General features: G+C 40.9%; 1 protein-coding gene across 1 annotated transcript in view; it reads right to left on the bottom strand.

Annotated features, from left to right (window-relative positions):
- The window catches only part of TENM4 (teneurin transmembrane protein 4), a 589520-nt gene that overhangs the window by 336206 nt on the left and 226577 nt on the right, over nt 1-26737 (bottom strand). The window contains exon 4 of the mRNA XM_041483687.1: nt 2622-2910. Coding sequence (XP_041339621.1) covers nt 2622-2844 — 223 coding nt within the window. The 5' untranslated portion in view covers nt 2845-2910. The remainder of the gene's footprint in view (nt 1-2621; nt 2911-26737) is intronic.

The raw sequence follows: 26737 nt of genomic DNA, 5'->3' as shown, positions 1-26737 counted from the left end.
TAATTGACCAAACAAGATTAAAGCTTTTAGACAGAGTGGACAGAAGAGGTTGCTTGGGGCTCACACCTCTGTCCGACCCTTGCTTGGGAAGCACAGTGCAAGCTTGTGGCCAAGTAATCCATTTAACATGATTACAAAGTGGTTTGAGAGATTGTCCTCTACATTCTCATGGCAGAAGGAAGCAAATAAACTTGCCCTAAGTTATAAATGCTAGGAAGCAGTATCTCCCCAGAGACCTTGCTCTTCTCTTCTAGTTTTGACTTATGTGTAAGTCAAAACTAGACTAAACCATCTAAACAATCCCTTATGGAGTACTGAAAAATATCTTTTGGTTTTCCTTACGTGTTTGAGTGCTGATGCCTAGCTCCACCTTTGCCTGAAAGAAGCCACACTCAGCATCATCAGGCACATCAATGTGCAGCATGACCGATGTTCTCCAGCAACAGCAGCTCATAAATTATGAAAAATGACTGCTACAATTAACTCAAAATCAAATTTATTTGCAATAAACAGCAGCAGATGCATTGATTTTCATATTCTATGCTCACTGTTGCCTTTTAAGCTGGAAGAACTCAAGTCAATAAAAGGAGGATAATAAATATCCAAGACTTTTAAATTCAGATCTGGTCTATTTTCTCCTGTGCTGACTTGCACATTTGCTGACACTCACTCTAGCTAAAACCATTTAAATGCTGACTTGTTTATTTACTGAATTTATTTAGTCAATTTGAAATGTTTCCCTCCTCTGCTTTCCAAACCAATGCAGGAGAGAAATTCACTTTGCCTTGTTGATGTCAAGCAGGCTAATAAGGCTTGGTTTCAGTTGGCCTGAAGCCAAGCAGCATCACAAAGAGAGGTCCATTCATGGCTTACTGCCAGTGGAAAATGTGGCACAGAAAGTCTGGGATAATTGTTAACACTCTTCAGGCCAGTTTTGAAACCTTCAGGATAAACTGGGAGAAAGCTTTAAGTTGAGCCATTTGTAAGAGTTTTATCAGAAACAGAACTGGTGCTCTGACATGGTTAATCTTAACTTTTCAATGAATTTCAGCTACTTTGACCAATCATTTTTACTATTTCTCAGTACCTTCAAAATTTTCCTAGGGAAGCATGAGCTTGTATAGAAAATTTACACTCCCTGTCATCAGACTGGATTTTCAAGAAAAGTAATCCTTTGTGGACTTCTTAGGAGAAGTCCACAGATCTGCATGGCCTCATGGACCTCCAAGTTGAAAACCGCTGACCTGGACTAATTCACATCTATCCTGCATGGTGAATATATTGTACGAAGTAAGCAAATGCAATGACCTAAAAAGTTTCCTTTTCTTTATAATGCCATACATTCCTTAGAAGGGATGAAGTACTTCAGAGTTGCTAAGAGGGAAACTGCTTTCATCATATCACAGTGTTACTTACATCAGCTATTGACCCTTTTGTTGATTATTGCCTGTTGCAGTTAGTCTGAAACTCAAACAACAAAGCCATATGCATGAAGATACTTCAGCAAATCATTTTGCTTGTGTGTGCCTTGAAGATGGGTCTTGCACCAAAACCACACGTGCATGATTTTTGAGGAGAAATCAAGCAGCCCCCAAGTTTAATGAGTTTAATTATATGCATTCCTTTTGGGGAATCAGCTTCTCTAAATTGCAGAGGATGTGCTAAGAGTACTCTGGGTCAGCTAGTTTATGTCCATTTTCTGGAATGCTGCCTACTCTATTTGATTCACTTTACCATTTTATGCTTTTCTTGATGGACTTCTAAAAACAATTTATGTGAAGTCCTGGTTGGAATCTGAACTACATCTCTACAGAAAAATGAAGATGGGTCTTATAGTAGGGAACAGAAATCTACCTCATACAGGCAATAACAGCAGTGAAAACTGTAACTGCACTGGCTTCAGGGTATCTGGAATCTCTGTTAGAACTGTGGAGTCTGCGGTGACTCTTGAAACTCCACATCGTCACAGATACGGGGACTCAGATTACTAAATGGGCTCCTAAAGAGGTTCCTTGAAGTCCTAAAGAGGTTCCTTACTCCTTTAACATTGAAGCATGTCCCCAAGGCAAACCTAAAGCCTGCAGGCCATGTGCAATGCCAAGAGGGGTCATTCATGTGGAGCTCAGTTGTCTCCTTTCTTCCAGGGTTCTTGGGTTTTGCTGTAGACCAGATGGACAGTGTGGACAGTGACAACTCTCCACTTGCTGCCTCCTGCCTCAGCATCCTCATTGACTTCCTTCATGACAGAGCAAACATGTGACACAGTTCCTGAGCAGGCAGGAACATTCCATGCCATGTCAGTACCGTATGGCATGTGCACAGGGGATTCTAGTCTCATGGTGAGAAGTGGCAAAGTGCTGCTGCAGACAGAAAGACTAAGACATAGAAAATGTGTCTTAGTAAGTGCTAATGAACATGGGATATGGGTGCACCACTTAAGGACACTGGGCTGCACAGTGTCTTGTACAATACAATGAAGGTGATCTCTGCTGCTCTCTTTAAATCTCTCTTACATCTTGCTTTTGGCCTCAGAGTCTTTCAAAGGTAGCCTCCCACCCAGCTCCGGCTCCCAGCTGATTCCCTCATGCTGCTTACAGCTGCATCTGCTGAGAAGCACCCACCTGCTCGGCAGAATTCATCAGCCTCCTGGTGCACCATGTCTTTGACCCGATTGCTGTAGGTCAGCCTGGAGTCTTGATCATAAGCCTTCAGGGTCTCGCTGGAGCTGTAGGACTTCTGGGGTGCTTTGCTGTCCTCACTCTCAGCTGAAGAGCTGGTGTAGCGGCGCTCAGTGTCACGGCGCCGAGTCAGAGATCGATACGGCTTCCTTTCTTTTACATCCATGGCACCCTTGTCTGAATATTCAACATTAAAATAATGACGTCTGTGTGGCGGTCAGATTGGAATAACCTGAAAGAGAAAATTAAAAAATGTCATGCCTTTGGGCACTCAACGGCTAATTTGCCTTCTTTATACATTCTTACACTGCAGAAAAGGGATGTTACTTAATGGATTGCAGAAAAACTCTCTTAGAACAATTACCAATAAAAAATAAGTCTCAATTATGTGTGACTCATTTAATAATTGCCACTGCTAACAGGATACATATATGCAGCAACCTGCATCTGTCTGAACTAGGCATACACTTGGGAATTTGAAACTGATTGTGATATTGTGTGTCTTCTTTCAATAGGAAATGATTCAGACACCTTGAGGAGGCATGTATTCAACAGTCACCTAATCTCTTGGAAATCAGGTAATGCTGAAATGTCTCTATTTGGGCTATTGGAGGGCTTTGGAAAAATGCTGTCCTGTGGTTTTAAAAATATTTCCACAGATCATGAGGTTAGAATGTATGGCCAAAAGACTGAGATGGCATAAGAAGGCAAGTGGGAACGGAGAGGGAGAAAGGAAGAATGAAGGAGTGAGATGTGGATAGAAATTGCATAAAAATGTCTTCCTTTTCAGAGGGCTCATCTTTACTCAGCTGGAAATATATTAGACCTTAAGCAGAGCTGAGAAAGTGTAAATAAATGATAGTGTTCTGCTTCATGTAACAACATGGCCTGGGATTCATTTCTGTGGAAAAACCAATGTATATATGCACTGCAATACAAGCATACATATCTGCACACAGAGAAAACAGATATCAGAAATAAAACATATTACAAGTATTTTTGTCAAATTAACTAATAAATGGTATTTTTACTTCAAGTTTATTAAATGTGACAGAAAACACAGAAAAAATAAAGGTAAGTGCTTGCATCAAGATGGAAAAACATGGTTTTTAATATCTGAACTTGATTATGAGGAAAAATAATGATAAAATACGCAAACTAAACATAGAAAATCTGTAATTATGAGCTGAGCTTCTCAGAAACTGAATCCTCCTGACTGCTAAAGAACAGAAGTTGATTCTCTAAATGCCACTCCAGGATATTGTTGTTTACCATCAGCATTTAAAAACGGAAAGCGAAAGGTTCAGAAAGAACCTATCAGTTCTTGGTCTTTTTCACAGCAAATACATATGGAAATATATGGCAAAAACTGAATCACATTCAGTTGGCATTTCTTTCTTGAAAAGCTAAACCCTGAATGTACTAATGAAATCTTACTTGTCCATGACTCAGATCCCAGCCCTGCTTCAGATGCTGTGTCCTGGATTTCAGAGAATCATAGAATCCTAGAATGGTTTGGATTGAAAGAAACCTTGAAGATCATTTAGTTCCAACCCCCTGCCATGGGCAGGGACAGCTTCCACTAGACCAGGTTGCTCAAAGCCCCATCCAGCCTGGCCTTGAACACTGCCAGGGATGGGGAAGCCACAGCTTCTCTGGGCAACCTGTGACAGTGCCTCACCACCCTCACAGGGAAGAATTTCTTCCTAATACCTAATCTACACCTGCCTTCACACTGCTATGGTGCAGTAGTTGAGGATGGATGTGCTGTGAGCTTTGTAGGTCAGTTTAAAGGGACGTGGTGTAACCTAGCATTTGTGGGTTTTAAAACTGAGGGGTTTTAAACTAAGGATGTGTGAAGGATGGAAGACCCCTAGCACAGGTTCTGGTAACCTACAAATCATAATAGAAATGCTGAAGCCTAAAGACAACATTTTATTAATAATTTCTTGATTGAAAAGTTGTCTGGCACAAGCACAACTAAAAAAATACTGTTGAAGACAGACTGCAGGAGGAAGCAAGAACGACAGGAAGGCTGTGAGGTAAACTGGCAGCTGGGCAAAGAAGAAGCAGGGTTACACTCTTGGGACCCTTGTGGGGTCAAACCATGACACACTCCTGTTTCTGCAATTCTGATTGTGCTAGAACTGCTGAAGGGTTTTGTCCCTTTAACCTCCAAAACCAACTTTGCAATGACAGACCCCAAATCCAACACCTTGTATGGCTTCTGTAGCATTCTTCCTGGGAATTAAGGCACTACTATGACAAAAAAATAAAATAAAATTTAAAAAAATTGTCTTCAGTCTATTCCAGAGACACTGGCAGACCAAGTTCATACATTCTGTTTGTCAGCAAAATGCATAGAAACTATTGAACACTTAGGGAGGGAGAGGGGAAAGGAGGAGTGTCTTTAACAAGCTTTACCTAAGTGATCCACAGAGATTTGAGCACCACTTTGTCTTCAAACATGTTTTTAAACCCACCAAACTCTTTGAATTAAATTCATTCAGGTAAATGCAATACAGTGAATGCAAATGGGATTACTCACCGGCCAAAACAGACATGTTAAATGTATTGCAGAGTAAGGGCACAAAACTAAGGACTGCATGTAGAAGCAATAGTGAAGGAGATTGCATTGAGCTATAGAACAATAGCAGCATGCAAGAGATCTACCAAATATTGGGAGATTTTTTGCTTTGAATCAAACATATTGGTGCTTTCACACCAGAAAGAAATAAAAGAAATAGAGCATCTGATTGCCTTTCAGTGCACTGCCATCTCCCGTTTTTTAAAAAAAGCTTTTTTTGTCTTGAAAAAGTGTCACTTTTTTTACACTTGGTATTGAATCTGTTTGTCTCCTTTATAGCATCTCTGTTTGAAAACCTTAGAAGGAGCAGGTTTGTTATAGTTTTGAATATAACACCTTAAAACAGGCTCCTTCACAAAAGCCCAGTGTTGAGAGCCGCTAATGAACACTGAAATTGTGGTTTATTGTTATGGGGGATGAAGATAGCAGAATGTGAGTGAGAAGTGGTTACTCTTTAAGAAAGAAACAAGGAAAGGTGGTTTCTGTCTGCTCCCAAGCACTGTAGTAATTCCTGTCTAGGGCTGGTCCTTTAAAACCCCTCTAGCAGGAGAGTAACGTGTGCCAAAGAAGCCTTTTTGCACTGCTAGAGCCACAAGGTACAAACAGGGTCTGTAATTACCATTAGTAACCTTGCAACTTAGGAAATGACAAAAAACCATGAGGAAATTGACTGAATTCCCACCAGATGAAGGGTTTTCTTTTTGTAAGGAAAGGTGCTGAAAAACTGAAAATTCTCCTACAGTTCATCAAAAATAGCCCTGTAAATTTGCACCATCCATAAGCACATTCCTCTGTAACAGTGTTCCTATTCCCAACTCATTCATGTCCTTATAAATTTAACTCTTCTCAACTTTTTATTTCTCTCTCCCTCACAACTTGGGTTGACTTTTCAAATAGAAAGGTTACCTCCATAAAACATAATGAAGATTTTTTTTAAAGCTATTTTAAAAGACTGAACTGTTGCATTTACCTGACTTAAGTAAGTTTCCAGCATTTCTCTATGGACATACAGTTCTTGTCATCTCAGTTTTATGGTCCAATTCCCAGATGGTTTAGATACCTTACTTTCAATGGAGTTGTGTTGTCAGAGAGTTTGCCTCATAGCTTTTCTGTGGTGGGTTATTATTTTTCATCTGCTACTCCTTGTGTCTAGATTTTACTTTTGCTACAATTTTGTCTTTGCCATCAACACCTCACATTTTTCCTGACTTCTCTGGCACATGACAAACACAAAGAATCACACTCGTCTCAGTTACATACTCAACCACCAGTTTCTTTCCATCTTTAGCTCATGATTGCTCCTCATAATTTTAAAAGCTTCCATAAACTTGCTGGACTGGATGTAAGAAACCAGGCTTTCTAATACGGACCTTTCCATCTCTGTGTTCATTCTCCCTCTATAACAGCACAAAACCCTTCTGCTCTGAATAATTTATATTTGGAAAGGGCTTTCTTGTCCTAGTTCTGTTTGATTCTTTCATCATACTGCTGTCTGCATAACATATAAATTTTCACCTTTTTTCCTTTTTTAAATTTTTACTTTAAGGTCAATTAGCTGCAATAGCCATTCCTATTTTTGGCAGCCCTCTGTGTATGGGGGTCCAATTCCAGCTGGACCACAAACTGGTCTGGAGTGCAGCTCACAACAGAAGCATCCTTCTGTCTTTACTTATTCTACTCAGAAAAATCCCACTGACCGCAGAAAGGGTTACTTGGAAGTAAAAGCCTGTAAAATCAGATTCCTTGATATAGTTATGTTTTTCAGAAGTGTGGGACTCTTCTCACATCCCTGCATACATGTCAGGGAGTGGAGCAAAAAAATCAGCTTTCTGGTTCTGGTGCAGTAGTGCAGCAAATGTAATGCTTATTTACAGCACTTTTTATTTTGCTTTTGCTTTGGTTGGCTCCCAAACAATCCTTTTTATGATGTTTTATCCTTTATATCTCTCCTCCTCATTCTCAGTTCTGTTGGTTTTTGTTGCTCTTTGGAGCTTTGATTAACCACACCAGCTTTGTGCTGCAGAATCGCACTCAATGAATGGCAAGGGGTATGATTTATTTTCTGAGTCACTGCTCAAAAGAGAAACTTGCATCAATCAAAAACCAGACAAGGGAGTGTGACACCACAAAGCGATATGCTGGGAGGCGCTTATAGCAAAAAGGACAGGTGGTCTTTGATAGCTGACTTACATTGCAGGTCACCAATCACAGAGATTAGCAGCAAGGTGATAGACAGCGCCGGTTCTGGGAGGCAGCATGTCATATCATCCAATTTTCTGTCAAAATGTGAGGGTTTAAACAGTACAGATAGCTTTATGTACTCCCCATATAGTTATGGCAACAGGGTGATGAGAAAGCTGGAAGAGTGAAATATCTTGTCTGCAAGAAAACGTGAGCATGAGCTGTGGTGGGTTGATTCCACGTCCACCTTTGTGCTGAAGGAAGCAAAAGGACTACTTTTCACTTCTCATTTGTTTTCCTCTGCAGAACTGCCTATGCAGAAATGGCATTATTTTACTTGGTAGGCTATGGTTTTTTCTTCTTGAACTCGATCTCATTTCACTGCTTAGGGAAATATTTTTCCCTATTTTTTATTGCTGCTGCCCCTTGTAGAATGAGCACAGCCATAGGATGCTGAGCAGCAAGCTTAATTTTATATTCCCTCCTTTGGGCTCCACAAATCGAATCATTAACTAAGACCTAAAGCTGGTAAGTAGTGAGCAAATATCCTTTCTTTCACTTTATAGACTAAGAGATGAGCCACGGGAAGTCAAAAGGAATTGCTTAAGGTGGTACAAGAAGAAAACAACACAACTGAGGGCAGCAACTTGATCTCCAAGGCTGAGTCTGATACTGAGCCCTGGATTTTTTGAGAACCAAGTCACATAATCATAGTGGAATAATTAATTTTAAAAACTGTGGCCAATGCATGCCTGAAATCTTTGCTGGAGAACAGTAGCATGAACCTCAGGTATTATTAACAAGATGCTCTTTCATGTTCGATAGTGTCCTTCAGGTAGAAGGACTGTGGAGCATGGACAATTGCAGTTGTATCTGACCTATGAAATCCCATGCTGAGTGATGAAAACCCCACTCAGAGTCAAAAGGGAGACAGATTTTCACCTTGTATATGAATCTTCTCAAAGACACCAACAGTTGCTGGAGGCAAACCAGCAATGTTATTTGGGAAATTAGCTCCAACTCAGGATCCTAAGCTGCAACCAAAGAAGTTGTGAGTTCTGATGATTAAATGACCTTGTGTCTTTGATTATTAATATCCTACACCAAATTAAGTCATCACCTGGTATTTTACATTCTATTTGGAAGAAGACAGTCCACTGTGACAGTCCTATCGCTTCCCTGAGGATGCAAATGCCTTGTTCAAGTCTCCTTATTGTGATTTCATAGGCTCATGGAAAGACTTGGGTTGGAGGGAACTTTAAAGATCACTAGTTCCAACCTCACTGCTACAGGCAGGGATGCTATGCACTAGTTCAGGTTGTTTAGAGTCCCATCCAACCTGACCTTGAAAAAACCTGGCCTTTACACAAAATACTGAACCTGAGAAATATTATTTGGTCATTTTTATTTGTCAAAAATTGTCTAAGATATTGCCTCCCATTCTACCTCATCTAAAGCACAAACCTGGCATAAATGTAGTGGTGAATATTCTTTCTGATGCATTCAGCAAATACATCAGCATGTACTCAGGGGTTATTCAAATCAAATTTATATTGCCTGGTGATCAGAGTCAGCAATGATCTGATCTTAGCAAATACACTACTGTGGCTTAAACAGTGTGATGCCATTTACCATGTTTCTGGGAGATTCTTCTATAACATAAAGGATTCCTGTGTTTTTTATTAAACCTTAAGCTTCAGATTTATAACAGAGGTTCAAATCCCATGAGATCTTCATAGGAAATAAATTAAGCTATAGGTATAACATCCTCTCACATTTTTGGCAAAGACTTAGGAAAGAAGTAGGCACAAGAGAGGAGGAGAATGAAGAGTTGAATTAATACTGCTTGGCTTCAATCCAGTACTCAAAGAAAGTAACAAAACCTCCCTTTTCTGGTCTCAACCACTAAACCTTTCTTCCATTGGTAAGATACTTGCTAGACAGTTGGTAATGCCTTGTCCAAAAGATGTGGTTTGTGACCTCTTCATGAATAAATTTAAAACTGCATTAAGCTGGAGGCCCAGGAAAGCTTGAAACAGTAGTGGTAGGAAAACATGGAGGAGGCTGGAATGCAATTATCTCAATTATTTCTGGTTTGCAACTCCCTAAGTCTTCTGTCATGGGCTGGAACATTTAACCTGTGTTAGTGGAAGATTTTAGGGCCCGAAGTTAAAAATTCTTTTGAATAATTTTTGACAAGTATAAGCAGTCTACAGCTGCAGCCATCAGAACCCTACTCTGGCTTACGCCAAAATCAAAATTACTTTGGAAAAAATCTTAACTTTTATACTGAAATTCTCATTATGAGTCTATTAGCCATTCTTGGATGAAGTGGGTTTTCTTCAGAACCTCAATTTAATTGAGAGTGCATAATGGTATTTAAATATTAAATGCTGAAAGATACAGCCTGATCATGTACACTCTTTTATGGTCAGCCTACAAATTTTTCGTAACTGTCTTTGTCAGACTCTAGGTTTGGGGGTATGATGTGCCACACATTCAAACCCCATGTGAAACCAGTACATTTATCAGCAAATCTTAAGAGTGACAAAGAACTGGTGACATAAAATGCTGGTAGTCACTGAAACTATTCCCATTCTTTCTCCATCACCCACATTTTGCTAATTTGGGCTCTTACCTGGGATACAGGAAGCTAAAATTTATGTCCTGAGTCAGGACGAAGTTTTGAATGTGTCTCAAGCCTCCTAGGTGAAAGCCCTTGCCATAGCCTTTCTCAGTCTGTTTGGGAGAATTTTTCTTTTTTTTTTTTTCCAGAAAAGAAAAACATAGCCTGGGGGTTTGGTTTTTGCTTGTTTGTTTTTAAACAAAAAAAAAAAAAAAATTGATAATTTCTAGTCATAGAACTGTAGAATGGATTCTATGACAACAAGTAAGATGTCTTTGTGCTGGAAGGGACCTTAAAGATCACCTACTTTTAATTCCCTACTGTGGACAGGGACATCTTTCACTAGACCAGGTTACTCGAAACCCTTTCCAACCTGTCCATGAGCACTTCCAGGGATGGGGCACCCACAATTCCCCTGGGCACCCTGTGCCAGTGTCTCATCTCTTAGACAGTAAGAAAAAGCTGGTACAGGACTCACTCAGGGTGTTAAGCCTTATACCCATTCCTGGGTAAGCTCTGTGTCTAATTCTCAGTGTTCTGTTGTGGCCTAAAAGAAGCCTTTGTAATTAAATTGTGACTCAAATGAAAATGTAACAACAATCCCAAGACAGTTCCCATGCACACCTTATGCCATTCAATCTCTTTATTACACAATTAGGTAAGTAAATTCTCATGCTTAGATACACTAGCTCTGTATCCCTACTTCCCTGTCAATAAATTGAACAAGGAAACTATCCATCTTTATTACCCCTGTATGGATTGGATGCAGTCAGTTTGGAAGAGAGGAAGGGGATAGTGGTTGTGAACAGTGATTTAGGAATCAAGGTTGGTCTTTCCCTTCTATCCACTTCAGCAAATTTCTCTGCAGGACCACTGGGTGTGACAGTCCCTCATGAATCTGTCCTCTGAGAGTTTGCCTAACCCCATTTGACTCTAAATACTTTTGGCCTTCACCACATCCTGTGTGCAGTGCTCCAGTGTGACTGTGCGTGGTGTGAAGAAGTACTTTTCTCATTTGAAGTCACTGTTTATGGTCTTTTTCCTGGGAATATTGATGAGCCCTCAGAATTTTCCATAAGAAAAGAGGTCCTGAACTCATATCCCCTCTTAGATGTATCTTTCTGCTATTACACATTTTTTTCTGAAAAGAGCTGAATGGAGGCTGGGACTCTTTTAGGAAAGAAAGCATGTCTGCCTTTTCTGCCTGCAGCCACCACCCTGTATCCATATTCCTCAGTAAAGGTATCACGTCGATGTGCACCTCCTCTTTGAAACAGAGTTCAGAGCATCCTCTGATCTACACCTTTCAGATGCAGTCTGGGGTTTGAGCAGCTCACAGGGTGACAGCTGGAATGGAAGGAGACCTGTAGTATAAAACTTGCAAGATCTGAATTTTTTTCTCCTTTTTGTTGTTGGCTTGATTGTGAAAACAATAGAAAAGTAGTTTTGGACAGCACTGGTTTTCACTACTACCACTGAATAGCAGGGAATGCCATAGGCTCAACTGAATTTGGAGGAATATACTTAGAATTATACTCATAAAGTATTTCCAGGGACAAATTTATTTTGTATCTGCCTATTTATTAAAACTAATTATATAGACTGCAGCACAATAAGATGAAAAACTTTCTGCAGCAGGGGGAAGTTCTCGCCTAATCAGGCAGGACACATAGAGGAGGGGAAAAGTATGACCATCCCTCTTCTACAGGGAAAGGCAACTATCTTATCCAGTTACTTGAATTCATGTAAGTAACCCAGGAAACTCCTGCAGGATTAGTCACAAGATAAACCTGTCCTTGTCTTACTACAGAATCACGTGTAAAAATGTCCCTGCTCTTGTCACAGATGCTGTGGTACTGGGTAATCTCTCCTTGCCTTCCATTAACAGGGGGAGAAACCAACCTGCTTTCTTATTCTGATAAAATTCCCTAAAGGGTTGAACTTCAAACTAAGTTTATTAAAATATGAATTATCTGTAATAAAATACTGCAAGGGCTCATGAATTGATTCATTTTAGGACTTCTCTGTGAGATAATCAGAGTGCATTGAGAGATGCTAGGGATTGATTAATCGGTGTAACCCCTACTGTGTCCAGAGCTTCACTTTCAACAGCACAATAAGCTTATGCAGTAGGAAGTGTTATTTTTCTTAAGTAAAATGTCTATTGGGAAAAAAAAGAGAGAGGTAAAAATAGCTAATTTGGAATAGGAAGTGTTTGGGGTTGTTTTCTGAAACAAAGGGCCCCTTCATTGAAATAACAAGGAGGGGTATCACCTCTAGGAAGAGGACTTACACCTGATTGCTGGGTTGCATCTTAGCACTGCATGTACAGGGATATGGAGAAAAGGCTCTAGTGAGACCTTACGGCACCTTCCAGCGCCTGAAGGGGCTACAAGAGAGCTAGAGAGGGTAATTTGACAAGGGCATGGAGTGATAGGACAAGAGGTAATGACTTCAGACAGACAGAGGGTAGGATTAGATTGGATAGAAGGAAGAAATTCTTCCCTGTGAGGGTGGTGAGACACGGGCACGGGTTGCCCAGAGAAGCTGTGGCTGCCCCATCCCTGACAGCGTTCAAAACCAGGTTGGGGCTTTGAGCAACCTGGTTTGGCAGAAGGTGTCCCTGCTCATTAGATGATCTTTAAGGTCCCTTTCAACCCAAATCCTTCATGATTCTGTGATTCAATGACCTTCCAAAACAGACATCAATACACTCTTCCAGATGTACAAATGCCACTTGACTGAAAGGTGCACTAAGGAGGGATCTTATTAAGGTAATGATAACTGATACTGTAGTTCAGGTAAATAAATCAAACATTACATTTATTCTGTTCTTGCAAAATGCTGCTCTTCTACTTGTCCAAAGCTAACAGAGTAACAGTAGGGTTTATTTTTACTTTTTTTTTTTTTTTTTAAACACATAGCGAAAACTCAGATTTCTTACTGATTTAGCCTTCAAGGAAGTCCATTTTCAGCTCTCCCATGTTACAGGCAGAACAGACAGACAGAAAGGAGGTGACCTGACCAAATAATGCAGGAAGTCAGTGGCACAGACTACACAAACCCCAGCTCCTGTTTGCACATCAGAAGCCTGTTTACTGGAGTTCTTATTCTGTGCCAGTAATAATGAAATTCAATCATTTTTCAGTTGATAAAATGCTGGATAAGAGATTAAGTGGTTTATCCAAGTCCAAACTGGAAAATAAATTCTGCATTGTTGGTATTAAGATCATTAGCTTAGTAACTAAGTGATCAATTTTCTGGTTTGCCATAGGAAAACATCTTGTATTTGACTTTCTGTGGCAAAACAGAACAACTTATTAAATCTTTCTCATAAGAACAAGTTTTGATAACATTTAACAAAATTAGCTGAAAGGCCCACTCTTTTGCTGAAGAAAAGCTTTGCTGCTATGCTAAGGAATCCATCTTAAAGAATATTCCGCAAAAAAGACATTGTGGGAAGAAAAGGAAAAAAGCAGATGAAGGAGCCCGGGAGGGGAGAAAGCAATTGAAGATGTAAATGGCTCTTCTTAGTCATACCTTTAATGACTAGATAGACCAGAGATTTGAAGTAATTGAACTAGCTCTCAGTCAACAAAAGATACAAGTAGATTGCAAAACAGTAGGATTACATTAGTTTACACTAAACCAAGAGTAATTAGTATTTGAGCAGTGCTTAAAAAGCAGAAAATGCTACATAAATGTTAACTATTACTATTTGTTTCAAATAGATGCAACAAACACAATCTTTTATATGCCTTAGGAAGTAAAAGACAATAAAGCAAAACTCAGTAACAGCCTCCATAATTTGGCTGAGACCTATCAGATCACACTTGGGAAAACACATGGAGCCTTATTCAGTGGCTGTCTCTGAATCCTGAGTGTTTCATGTGAGTCTTAGGTGTCTGTCTATCTCTGGAAAGCCTGTATGCTGGGAAATTATATAAAAACAACAAAACCTACCCAAAGCATGAAGGTTGCCAGCTCCACCAATGTAAAAAGAATAGAGTATTTAAGAGACGGAGACCATGGGTTTCAGTAGCAAGTAAACCATCTTCACTTTGGGCCAAGCAACAGTTGCTGAGATGAAGAGATAGTTATGTCTCCTGCAGAGAAGCAAGAGCAAGGCTCTGGGAAATGGCACCAGTTTCTCTCGTGCCCTGCTGTACCAGTAATTTATTGTGTGATCCTGGATAAGGCATTTAACCTTTTGGGCCCATTTTATGAGAAACAGATATAACCATTCTCCAGCTGTTTCACAGCCAAGTAGAAGGTCTTTTTGGATGCTTTTAAGCATGTCATTTCAATAAATAATTTATGAGACATATCACTATTAAGAAGATGTCTGTGAGAGTCTAGGAGTCTAACAAGAAACTTATGAGGTGAGATCATACAGTTTCAGGATGGATTCTGGGCTATAACATGCTAATGATTTGCAAAGATTATTAGGCTTGTTGGAATCATGGACATAAAAGAACCCTAAAGTAAAATGCTTATCTACTTTTTTGCAATAAATTTTCTACCAATTTCCTTCCTACCTTGGCAAACTCTTGCAGAGAAGAATGATAAATAGCAGAGGTCTAACCACTTCGTAAGTTTTAAAAATCGCAAGGGATAATTCAATTACAAAAAGTAATTTGTATGAAAGAAATATTTTGCCAGGATATGAGCTAATAAAAACCTATATTTAAGCTCACAATTTCCAAGGCAGTATACAAATGTTAATTTATTAGCAATTATGTCTGTAAAGGAAGCAGTACAGATGGAGACAGAGGAGACAGCAACATCCTCAGTCATATGCTCCTGAAGCCAAATGTCTCACTGTACATATCATTGCCCAAGTGAAGCTGGATCAATGCTTACATCTGTTGGATGCAGAAATCTGCAGGAAATCCAATTGCCAAGAATCCTTTAAACATAAGTTTGTTTTCACCAAAGTGCAGGCTCCTGGGTTTGAAAATGTCAACCTCAGTAGAGGAATGGTTCCCTGTTTCAATGTTTCTGATGACAAACCCTACTTGAGATGTTCCCTCCTGCTAGGGCTCAGCCACCCTGCTGCTTCCTGCCTCCCTGGAGATACTGATGCAGCTGTTCATAAAACCACACCATAAGCAGATCAGGGAAATTGTCTGGAAATTAAAAGAAAAGAGCCCTTATCTGCCAAATCCTTACCTTTTTATTTTTGTAGCCTACCCCAACTTTATTCGAGTGATATTAATATCAATCTGGTTTTATATGGGCATTTAACTATTAGATGCAAGGCTCAGGCAAGAGGAAATACAAAGGGGTAGGAAGGAAAACAGATTGAGTTACTCTTTTCTATCATCTAAGCTGGCAGATGGAGCTGTTTGCACTTTAGGTCATGCATGCAATAACTTGCCTGACCTAAAAATCTGTATTTCTAACTAGTTTTCAAGCAATAGAACTGGAGGGTTCTAATAACCATTCTAGAACGTCTTTTCCAGCACTAGTCCCTACCATCCATGGGCAGATGTGCATTTTTTGACGCTGAGAGATAGTATTGCTCCATTCCTTGACAAGAGAGCTGCTGCTGCTTCATGGAAGCTGCCTTGCCATGCTGAAACCCCAGGGGGTTTTAGGGGTTTCCATGTCCACAGCTCATCTATTCCTCCTCCTTGCCTACAGAGCAAAGTTTCTCTGCCCTTAACTGGAATTTCTGTTGCGACTTTATTCTCTCTTCCATATCTTTATTACACTGCTTTCAATAAGAGCTATATCTTAAGGTACGCCACAATACACTAGTTTTATCCCTATATTTCTAACCAATGAGGAGTGAATCCGTTGTGTCATCTCCTGACTGGCACTGAGTTTTACACCACCATGGTTTTTGTGAACTGTGCATCTGATCCAAAGTCCTTTAAACTACTTAGAAGTATTTTCCATTCATTTCACTCAGGGAGTAAAATGGGGCTTTATAAGCTCAGCTCTCTGTACAAAACCTTTTAATGTGCACTTTTATGGTATGGGCTGCACTGCATCATATTTCAGTCTCCAAAAGTGTCAGCGCTGAGGACAAAAAGGAATGAAATTAAGAAATTGGAGTCTTTTGAAAATCTCCTTCTCAGGGTGAGCCAAAATGAAACTATGAAGAAACATGTAAGAGAGCACATTGGCAATTTTCTCAGATGCAACCAGTGACCTTGTGAGCTGCTGATTTGCCCCCATGGACCCTTGAGGGGGCCTGGGTTTGATGGAGCAGGTTTTTCTCCAAAATTACGCTATTTTCTGACATAATAAGCATAGTGCCTGTTATGATTAAGGCATTTAAAAAATTTTCTTTCTATAATTATATATAGCTGGGGTCTGGGGCAGTCCAGCCTTCAAGCTGTCAATAAACACGTTTAGTGCCGAGTTGGGTCATTAGGCTTACAAACAGGTTGAACCTAAACACTGGGGTTTTTAAGCTGATTTCTTGGGTAGGTAAAGAGATATTTATATTTTCATTTAGTTTGAGTGATACCAGCACCTGCCACTTGCTCTAAACAGAGCAGTTAACCCATAACTCCCTCTGTCAGCTCCCGTTGATGAAAAGCAAAGCAGATAAATTAATGGCTCCCCTGAGAGGAGAGAACCAAGAAGGCTCATGTAAACAAACACCTCACAAAATAAAACTGTATTAATGGGATGGAAATGAAAGAGAAAATGCCTCTCCCCATCCTTGATAGGCACAGCAGGCTGGAGGCAAACACTCACAATGAAGCTAAAGGTGGGGAACACACACCAGGCTCTTTGGGGCTCACTCTGTGGCCATTAGTGCAGATGGAAATATTTCAGTCCAGCTGACACCACTGGCAGCTTTTTTGGAGCATCTGACTTTGTAAATGTGACCCTTGCCCCTCCATGCTTGCATGGACACAAGGTCCTCCTGCTGGGAGTTGCACCCTGCAAACAGTAATTAAAAGTGAAAAGAGGTGAAATATGTGTTTCTTTTAAAAATCTGGTTTGCTCTTAGGGAAATTTAGAGGATGATCCATGCTCCTTGGCTTTTTCCCCCACTTGAGGGTGGGCTCAGTATCTTCAGCTGCTCTGTCTCAAATGTGCTGGGGGCATGGTGCTGTGACATAAACTGAAGAACATTCAAGTACTTCCTCTGTGAAGGGATAATGTTAGGACACTTAGATAGCAGAGACTCATAGAATGGTTTGGGCTGGAAGGGAGCTTAAGATTAGCCAGTTCCAGCCCCCCTGCCATGGGTGTGGACACCTTCCACTCGAGGATGATGGGAGGTGGCAATCTCTAAAAAAACCAAATGTGCAGGTCAGTTGATCAGGGGATAAATCTAATTAAGAGAATTTTTTCCCTCCCATCTCTATGACCTTCCTCTTTCAAATATGTTTTTCCCCTTTTCCCTGAAATGGGAAATTGGATTTTAGTTTCTTTTCCTGTAACTGCTTTGGAGTGGTCCTGGGTACTACAACGCTTGTGCACCTCACAGTCCTCCAAGGCAGAGGAATGTTTGCACAGACAAAAAAATTACAGCAAAGACCTCTTCCCTATCTCACCCTGGCTGGTCATCTTTACCCACGCACGTCTCCTTCCTTGAGATAATACTAGCAGCTGTGTGACTTTCATCTGGCATGAAATGCTTGCGGAAATTAAAATAAATCAAAAGTGTTTTTGCAGACCAGGGATCCAGGGATCCAATCTGGTTCCCACTGCTACATGGTGGGACTGGGTGTAGGGCAGCCAGAATCTGTTGCTGGCCAAAGCTACAGCCTAAGAAAGGATTTATAAAAGACAGTAATGCTGTGCTTAGGGTAAAGGCAGGTCCCACATCTGTGTCATCCTGCTGTCCTGTTCAAGATGGCAATATAACTCCAGTCTGCTCTGCATACCCAGAGGTTGCATCATCTGGACAGAGGATGTGAAGATTTTTGCCAGACTGGAGGATTTTAAGTGCCTGGAAAATGGAGGAGAAGCCCATAGCTGAACTTTCTCAACTAAGCTGAGCTTCTGTTAGGCTACAAATTGTAATTTGGCGAAGGACGTGTGTAAGGAGGAATGAGTACAGCATAAAAGCAAGGAGCTGCAAGTGGAATTCTTATTCACATGTGTTTTAACTCCTACCCTGGCATTGCTTATTGCCTGTGTATTGGCTTGGACCAGAGCCAGGGAGTCAAACAATGTTCTCTGCATAATTATATGCTTAATGGAAAGAAGCAGAGGTCCCATGGCCTGGATTTGGAGAGGAGTGTTTCCTAAATAGTTGCCTCTGAAGCAGAGCTGGGAAAGAACATGCCAAAGTCACGTGAGAAGGGACAGTGGAAGGGCACTATCCACAGAAGGAGCATATGGTCTGGGGGCTACACTCTGCAGCCAACTCTTAAATCAGTCAGTGCCTTCTCTGGCACTTTCTCAGATGGTAAATCAAGAGCAAGCAGATGCACCAAGTGGTCATTGTGGCCTGCTAAGGAGCAGGTAGCTGCAGCTCTGAAAGCACATGATATGAGCGATGCCAAAAACACAGTCCAGGAGCGTGACAAGAGGTGATGTGGCTGTACTTGTGGTGACACGGAGTATTTCCTTTCCAGACTGGTTTTCCACATCACCCTTTCTTCTAGAGGTTAATGGTCTTATAAGGGCAGCAGCAATAAATAAATGTGCCTAACCTGGAGCATCATTAGTGTAAAGCCCAGAATTACATAACTATTTATTAACTTTGCATAAACTGGGTTGGCACATGGATGGAAGCATGAGCCTCCTTCCACCTTCCCTTCCACTGTCTCTGCTGTGACAAGGGCAGGAAAGCAGCTGGGCTTGAGCATATTTTAAGCTCCCGATTTTATGCTGCTGTGCAGAGCTGCTCTCAACATGAGGCCTCGGCATAAATGTAAAGGGAAGGGGCGATAGGATCACAGACAGGCACCGTCAAGATCCTGGCCCAAGGCAAACATGCCTGTGGCTTTCTTACTTCATGCTTTTCAGCTCAAATTAGCTTATCTGTGTCAGAGAGGGCAGCTGTTCCATGGGGGAAGGAGGAGGGAAGGTGTAGATCACGTATCTGACTCCAGAATTGTGAAAAATAAGTAAATGCAGTGGGAAAGGGACAGAGACAGTGGCTGAGATTCCTACCTTGAGCCCAACACTTTCTCCCACGGGACTGCAGAAAGAGAAAAAACGCCAGGGAAAATGCTTAAGTAGTGCATTAATTGTGTCAATGTTATTAACAGGCCTCTGTCTCTTCCTTAGCTGGTACCTCCCACCCTTTTTATGCCCTGTGTTTATTATAAACTGGTATAACAACTATAGCACATTTACTGTTGGCCCACGGTTTTATATAGGCTAAGGCTGAAATTAAACCATTTCACTAAGACATAAGAAATGGTCTCAGTAATTTTTAAGTTTGGAAACAAATGTATATAAACTTAACACACCCCCCACCTCCCCATCCCCGCCCCCCCAAATCCTCAAGCAAACAAACAAGCAGACAGCAACAAAAGCTGTAAATGGCTTTGATGGTTACATTTATTGCTAAACAGAAATGCTAGTAATGTATTGGCCCTCAATCAGATTTTTCACCAGTCTAATCTGGGAACTCAGCTCAACTGAAATCAAAGACACAAATGAGGTATCTACACTACTAAATTAAATATTTTATTACAGAAAATAACTGTCTGGGACTAATCCCTGGAACTGAGGTCAACTGGCATGGAGAAGCCTTCACCTAAATAAAAGCCCTCCTAGGATCCAAAACAGGGTGATGTAGTCTGCATTTTGGAACTGGCTTCTGCCCTATGCTGGTGCCTTAGTTGTGCTCAGAAATTGTATGCCCAGGTCAAAACCTGCCTTGCTAGGAACCTCTATTAATTGCTATTTAGCTGCTATTCAACAATATAAACAATAACCCCTTGGTATTGTTTAATTTGTTAATATAAGCAGAGCCAAAACTGCCTCTTGCCAAACTGTAAGGAAACAGGTACCTCCATATTTACAGTAGTTTTCAGATCCTTTTGTAAAAGAAAATGTTCTTCTTCTTATGAGTTAGTTATGCAAGCCCTGAAATAAGTGTGATATCCTGTTCTTAAACCCAGTCTAGCATTGCCTTATGTGCATTCCAGAGCTTGAAAGCTGTGTGTTGGTAGTCTCAGAGCTGGCAGGCACAAATGTAACAATAATTGAGACCTTGGGTTTGTTTTTTTTAAGGAAAGCACTGCTCCTTCCCCTTACTCCCAAGATTGTTGAGCAGTGTAACTTTTCTCAGCATTCAATTTAATTTTCTTTCTTCCTCTCTCTCTTTTTTTTTTTTTTTAATTTAAAAGGGAAAAAAAGCAAATTAGATAAAACTGATCTTTCATTAGAAACCCATTGATGGAGAAGATATAATTTAGAACAGGTTGTCTGGGAGTGAAGGCAACATCAGCCAGAAAGGAAACGCTGCCAACTTGCCCTCCTGACTCTAATCTCTGATTTTGAGCTATTACATGAAGCTCTGCAAATCACCAAACAATGTGAACAATAATGAAGGCGTGTTCAAGAAAGAAAGATGCCATTTGCAGGGGGATTACTGGACATGAATGGTCTCTCTCCCAGCTCTTGGCAAAGAGCAAATTGCCACTGCATTGTCGTCAAATCAAATATTCCTACAGGACCCCTAGGGATTGTTGTGCAATTTTGTTAATATTTTAAAAGCATCCCTTGATCTCTCTCATGCCTGCCTGCAGCTATGATTTCATTTTGCTCTGAAACAGATGTCTTCTCTCTCTCTCTCTCCCTTCTCCCCTCTCTCCCTTCAAGTGTTCACCTTAATAAAGTACATTATGAACAATTGATTTTGAAGCCCATGAACACATGGAATTCAGGAGTATTCAGACCACTTTAATCCTGCCATATTTGGACAACTGGCCTTTTTGCCAACACTGGTCAGACATGAGTATTCTCAGAAGAAAAACAAGAATAAACAAACAAGGAAACAAAATCTTTGTCTTACAGCCACAGGACAAAAATGCAGAGCCATGACTGTTCAGAGCACCTTGATGGCCTGATTCAGAAATCCTGCCTCCAAGATGAATTCCCAACATTATCTTAAAATTGCCTACAAATTACACATTACATGAGGGACAAACACTTTTAGCAGGTTTTGCTGAGCTAGGAAAAGGGGTAATTGTTTTACACTAAAAGAGGGTCAATTCAGACTAGATATATGTAAAGTGTTTTAAAATGAGTGGTGAGACACTGGCACAATCTGCCCAGAGAGGTGGCAAATGCTCCATCCCTGAAAACATTGAACAGGTTGGATGGGGCTCTTACCAACTTGATCAAGTTTAAGATGTCTCTGATCTTGGTAGGGGGGTTGGAGCAAATGGCCTTTAAAAGATCCCTTCCAACCTAAACCATTCTGTCCTTCAATGATTTTTTCAATGAAAACTGAGTAGCTAGTACTGGAGTGTCATACCCACAAATTAATCAAAGCCTGGGCTCTTTGTACATTTTTCTGTGAAAGTAGACATATCAGAGTCCTAACCAGACCAAGGCTACATACCCTAGCAGCATTTATGTTGCTGTTTATCTTTGGGATGGTTGATATAGAGGTGGAGTCTCCCTGAAGGCCAGGGCTGTGACTTTGTTTGACATCTGCAAAGTGCCATCCATCACATGAATTAATTATGATTTACAAGATGACAGAAAGTGTGGCCAAGGCAGGTCAAATGCCCTGGCCCTGGCCGAAGCACAGGCAGCTAAGTGATACTATTCGTAGCACTGACCCACACTCCTGCCTATCCATCATGATAAAAAGGACTGGCTTGTTTTCTGGTTGAGCCCTTTCTACTGATTTCCACTTGTTTTCAATAATCTTGTTGTTCTCAGATGTGGATATCACACCAAGGTAAACAGGAAGGCAGAATAATTAAAGGACTTAGCACTCATTAGTAATAGAGGTTTACTTGTTGAGCTGTCCATGGGATGAATAAAATTATCTTAGTCATTAAAAACAGCTAAGAAATTACCACAGATGGTGTGTTGTAAAGCAGAACTCCAGTTGCAGCTGGAGAAGCAGAGGTATAGAGGAAGAAAATAGAGGGATGTACCCATATGGTGAAACACTGGATGCCTCAGCTGGCAGCAGAGCCAGGGACTGAACAGAAATCTTCTGTTTACCAGTCCAGACCTAGCCTAAGTCTTGCAGTTAGGCCGGTTTCAACTTTGAAAGCATGTTTATGCTTTCCTGTCACTGCGGAGAAAGCATTATCCACTGGAGAGCATGTTTTCATCCCAAACTAGCAGGCTTAACAGCTGAAATTCCTCTTTTCCTCCCCTGCCTTGGCTTGGCTTTTTTCCTTCCTAGTTAAGTGTATTCAAATATGCAGATGCTTCAATGAACTCAGGAGTGGATATTTCAGTGGTGACTTCACGTACTCCTTCTAAATTCAAATAGTAAGCAATTTTCTTTAACTGTCTTTTAAATAAAACAGAGCCGTATTGTCAGACATTTATTTTCATCTGTATTGCTGTTCAGGTCTCATGTAATATGTAGACTCAAGACAGAAACTGTCAGACATATGTTTTACTTCTCTAGAAAGACACCAGTTTGATGGCCGAGGACTGGCCAACTTTCTGCAGTCAGAAGCAGCCTGATTCACAGAGTGAAGTAACTGCTGCTATTTCAGATCTGATCAGCTTGAAAGACCATCCAAAGACAAACCTTGTCTCAGAGAGGCGTCTCAAACCTGCAGATGGTGACTGGGTTGTGGGGATTTTTTAGGTGTGGGGATTTTTTAGCCTGTTTCATGGCTCTGCTGGGTCGGACATTGTTGGTCCCAGGACAATGTCTGGAAGTCCTGCCTGCAAGGCTCAAGTCTAAGCAGGAAACACTTCCATACAGTCGGGGGAGAGGAGGTTATACAGAGGCTGGTGGAGCCTGTTAATTTGGCAGGCACAGAGGGAGAAGATGACACCAGGGAAAGTTAAGAAGAAACCTTCAACGGATGCCGTCTCCTTATAGCCACCATGGAGTTTTCCTCCCCAAATCAAGAGAACCAGCTTACAGTACTATGAAAGAAGCAAACAGGATGTGAACATGCATAGGAGCTTAAAGAAACCAAGTCTGCTCCCAGATCTGACATGTAAACAGGAGAAAAATTTGAGGTAGGAGCTGTAAGAGGCAGTAAAGTTACCCAAATTAGGAAGAGACTGACATGGTGGAAGAAACACACAGCAGAACTGTGAGCTGTGAGCCTGAAGCATTTGTTTCTTAAAGGCTCTAGCAGCTTGAGGCTGGCAGGCCCTGATAACCACTTGTGAGCTGGCAGATAAATGGGTCAGATGCATTCTGTCACACTTGGCTGGGGATGCTGGCCATGAAACAGGGAAGGGAATCGGTGTGGAGTAGAAGGTCCATGTAGCCCATGCTGTTTGTGTCACTGTCCTATGACTCATTGCTGGACATAAAAAATAGTACCTCGAAGAAGAGCCTGGAAAAGACCATGCAGTGAAGATAATCAGCAGTGCCTGTTTCAATAGGATGTTCCTCAAATTTCCCTTAATTATGACCTGAGCCACTGAAATGCATAGTCAGAGTACTCATGTAATATTTCTACCTTCTTAATTATACCATAAATATGACAGATACTTTTTTGTTGCCTTAAAACAGTAACAGCAGCAGCCAAACCTAGTTTTTATCTGTTAAAAGTCAGGAGGAGGGTGCACATATTCCATAATTTGTTATGGAAATACAAGAAAAAAGGGAAGGAGAATCTCAGGGTTTGTCACGGTGCATCAGAAGCTCCGAGGTAAGGGGAAGTTGGCGTAACCCATGAAGGAAAGCTTGTTGCCTTGTCCCAAATAAGCAAATGTTGGACCTAGTCCATCTCAACTGAGTCCCAATGATCCCAGTGCAGGGCATGTAAATCCAGACTCTATTACCAATACAATTAAAATGGTTTCATTATGTCTCTATAGCCCAATACCTGCAAAGAACTGTCTGAAATTCTGCTTTTGCCTTCCATACTTGTAAAACAGGAGGTAATTTTATCAGCAGACTAGAAACAAGGATTATTAATTTCTGTATATTTGCTTCACAGTGCAGAGCATAGACCATGGTTATTCTTTTTTCTTCATGAATTGTTACACATCTTTCTCTCTCCTAAGGACAATCATGCCTCTGTAATTATAGTGCTATTGCTTGTGGATGAGTATGAAGTTGTAGCACCATCCTTGGGCAGGAGGGTTAGAGCTACATAATCTTTAAGGTTCCTTCCAGTCCCTTGAGGCTGAAGGGGAGAGAATATCAAGGTTCAGCTGATCTCAGTAGAGGCCTCAGCTGCTTTGCTACTCCCCAACATCTTAAAAATAAACTGTGATGGGGTTTATTCCTACATCACAGTCAAGCTACAGAACACGAACAATCAATGGAGTGGTGATGTTTTGTCTGTAGATTTGATTTAAAGTGTTCCTAAGACGAAGGATGGGGAAGATAGAGAGACCCCTTTATTCAATTCATAGATTGGTGTCATCACTAACTCTTTACAGTTTGCTACCTTTTACAGCAGGGAAGTGTTTGTCTCTCTCTACATGATGGCTAAGAGCAGGCTTCAAGTGTTTCACATATCCCTAGGTGGTTAGGAAAAGTATATCCATGTGGATATACTTATGTAAAGCTTAAAGAGAGTAAGTAAGAAGAACTGGTGCATTAAACAGCTGCAATAAATGTATGCAGATTGGCAAGCAGTAAAAAACAAAGGGGTTATAAAAGTCCAGAGGAATCTGAAGGATCTCAAGAAAAAAAAAAAAAAAAAGGATTATCAGTGCTACGATTCAATTCAGAAGAAAATTTGATTTAAAAAAAGGAAATTTCTGATTAACACAATAAAATATTTTCCTAATGATCAGATCCCTTAGGGAAGTTAAATAAAATAAATACTAAAGTTAATAATAATAATAATAATAATAATAATAACAACAACAACAATAATAATAAATATTTGAACCTGAAGTGACCTGAACATGAGAAAGAACTCTATTTGTGCGGGTGACAGTGCACTGGAGCAGGCTGGCCAGAGAGATTGTGGAGTCTCCCTCACTGGAGGTATTCAAGAAGCATCCAATGCAATCCTGTCCCATGTAATTTAGGATGACTGTGCTGGAGCAGGGAAGTTGGAGCCACCCAGAGCTTCTTCCCAGCCTGATCCATTCTGTGATTCTGTGACTCCCCAAAGCACTGCAGAAACAGAGTATTGTACAAAAAAGAGCAGTCTTATGTTGGACTGGGGACTGAACAGCCTGGGAAATTCTCTTCCACTTGTTAAGTTTATGATACTGTATCATTCACCGTGGAGCTAGATAAATCTGTATCAATGCAAAAGCCTGTCTCTGTTTCCCGAAGCCCAAACCAAGGAGATGTGGACCAAGCTCCTAACCACTTTGGTACCACCCAGAATTTTAATGGAAAGAGAAAACAAGTTGCTTCCAATTAATGGAGATCCATACCCATACCACAACACTGAGGTACCCACCAGACAACCAGAAAGCTTCACTGACCCAAAGTAAGTCTGAGTTCAAAACCTCAGCATCGGGAGGTCAAGTTTTTGTAAGGAAAACCTCCGAAACTGCAGAACTTCTTTACGAGTCTCTCCCTGACCCAAACATCTGCTTGTTACTTGGGTGGAGTGTGGTCTAGATTTCTTACTCAATGGTAATTCCCAGCAGTTTGTAATGGGCCCTTAGTAATCCTTAACTTATGGCAACAGCTGTTGGAAGGCAGCCCAGGAGGGTGGTTGGGTTGACAGCTCGACTGAGGGCAGGAGATGCTTCTCCTTGCAGCTTTGATGGGAGGAGAGTCACGGCCACCGAGTACACAGCACTAAGCTTCAAAATATCCCAGTGCTCTTGCTTTTGTGAGGCACACACACTGGAGATCTGGAAACTGTCAGCTTGTTCCAGCTTTGTAGTACCCTCAGGGAGGAAGCAAATACTCTGCTGACTCTGAAGATGTGCAACTCTAACTGCACTAATTCAATAGTAACAGCAAGTCAGGGTGAACAGACCTACCACTACAGAGAGGACACCAGAATGGAAAGGCATTTAATTGACAGATGTGAACTGCTTAGCATTAGTGGAGACAATGAAATACCACATTTGTGAGCAGTAACACAGACTTTATCTGATGTTCAGTACATCTGTGCCTTAAATTTCCTCTAGAGCGCAGCTGAGTGTTAATCCCCTTTTCTTGTTATACCCATCTCTGGCAGTGAATACACTTGTCAATTAAAATATGTTCTTTGAAGTTATTTCAAGCTTTCCAGAGTAAAGAATTGTGAAGTCTCACTATGACCCAGGATTAATTAAGAGGGGCCAAATTTGATCTCATTTATGGGAGTGTAAATGTTTCGTAATGCTACTCCCAGCCTAGCAAGAGAAGATATTTACACTTCGTTGACAATTTTTTTCTCTTTTCTCAGTCTGTGGTCATGAAAAAATTAAGGTAGTTTTATTCTTTACCTGATAGTCTGTGGACTCCATCTTCATGTGGATTTTTGTGGTGCACAACTGCAAGTTCTTTCTGTAAAATAAACCCAGGTCTGAGACAACTTTGGGCCACAAAGATGATCACAGTGCTGGAGCACATCTCTTGCAATGACAGGCTGAGAGAATTGGGCAGCCTGAAGAAGAGAAGGCTTCAGGAAAACCTTAGAGCCCGTTCCAGTACCT

This window comes from Pyrgilauda ruficollis, unplaced genomic scaffold (genome assembly GCF_017590135.1).
Source record: "Pyrgilauda ruficollis isolate IOZ18807 unplaced genomic scaffold, ASM1759013v1 scaffold60, whole genome shotgun sequence".
In the NCBI taxonomy this organism is placed as follows: domain Eukaryota; kingdom Metazoa; phylum Chordata; class Aves; order Passeriformes; family Passeridae; genus Pyrgilauda; species Pyrgilauda ruficollis.
The sequence above is the reverse complement of the archived record's forward strand: the minus strand, read 5'-3'. Positions and strand labels throughout refer to the sequence as shown.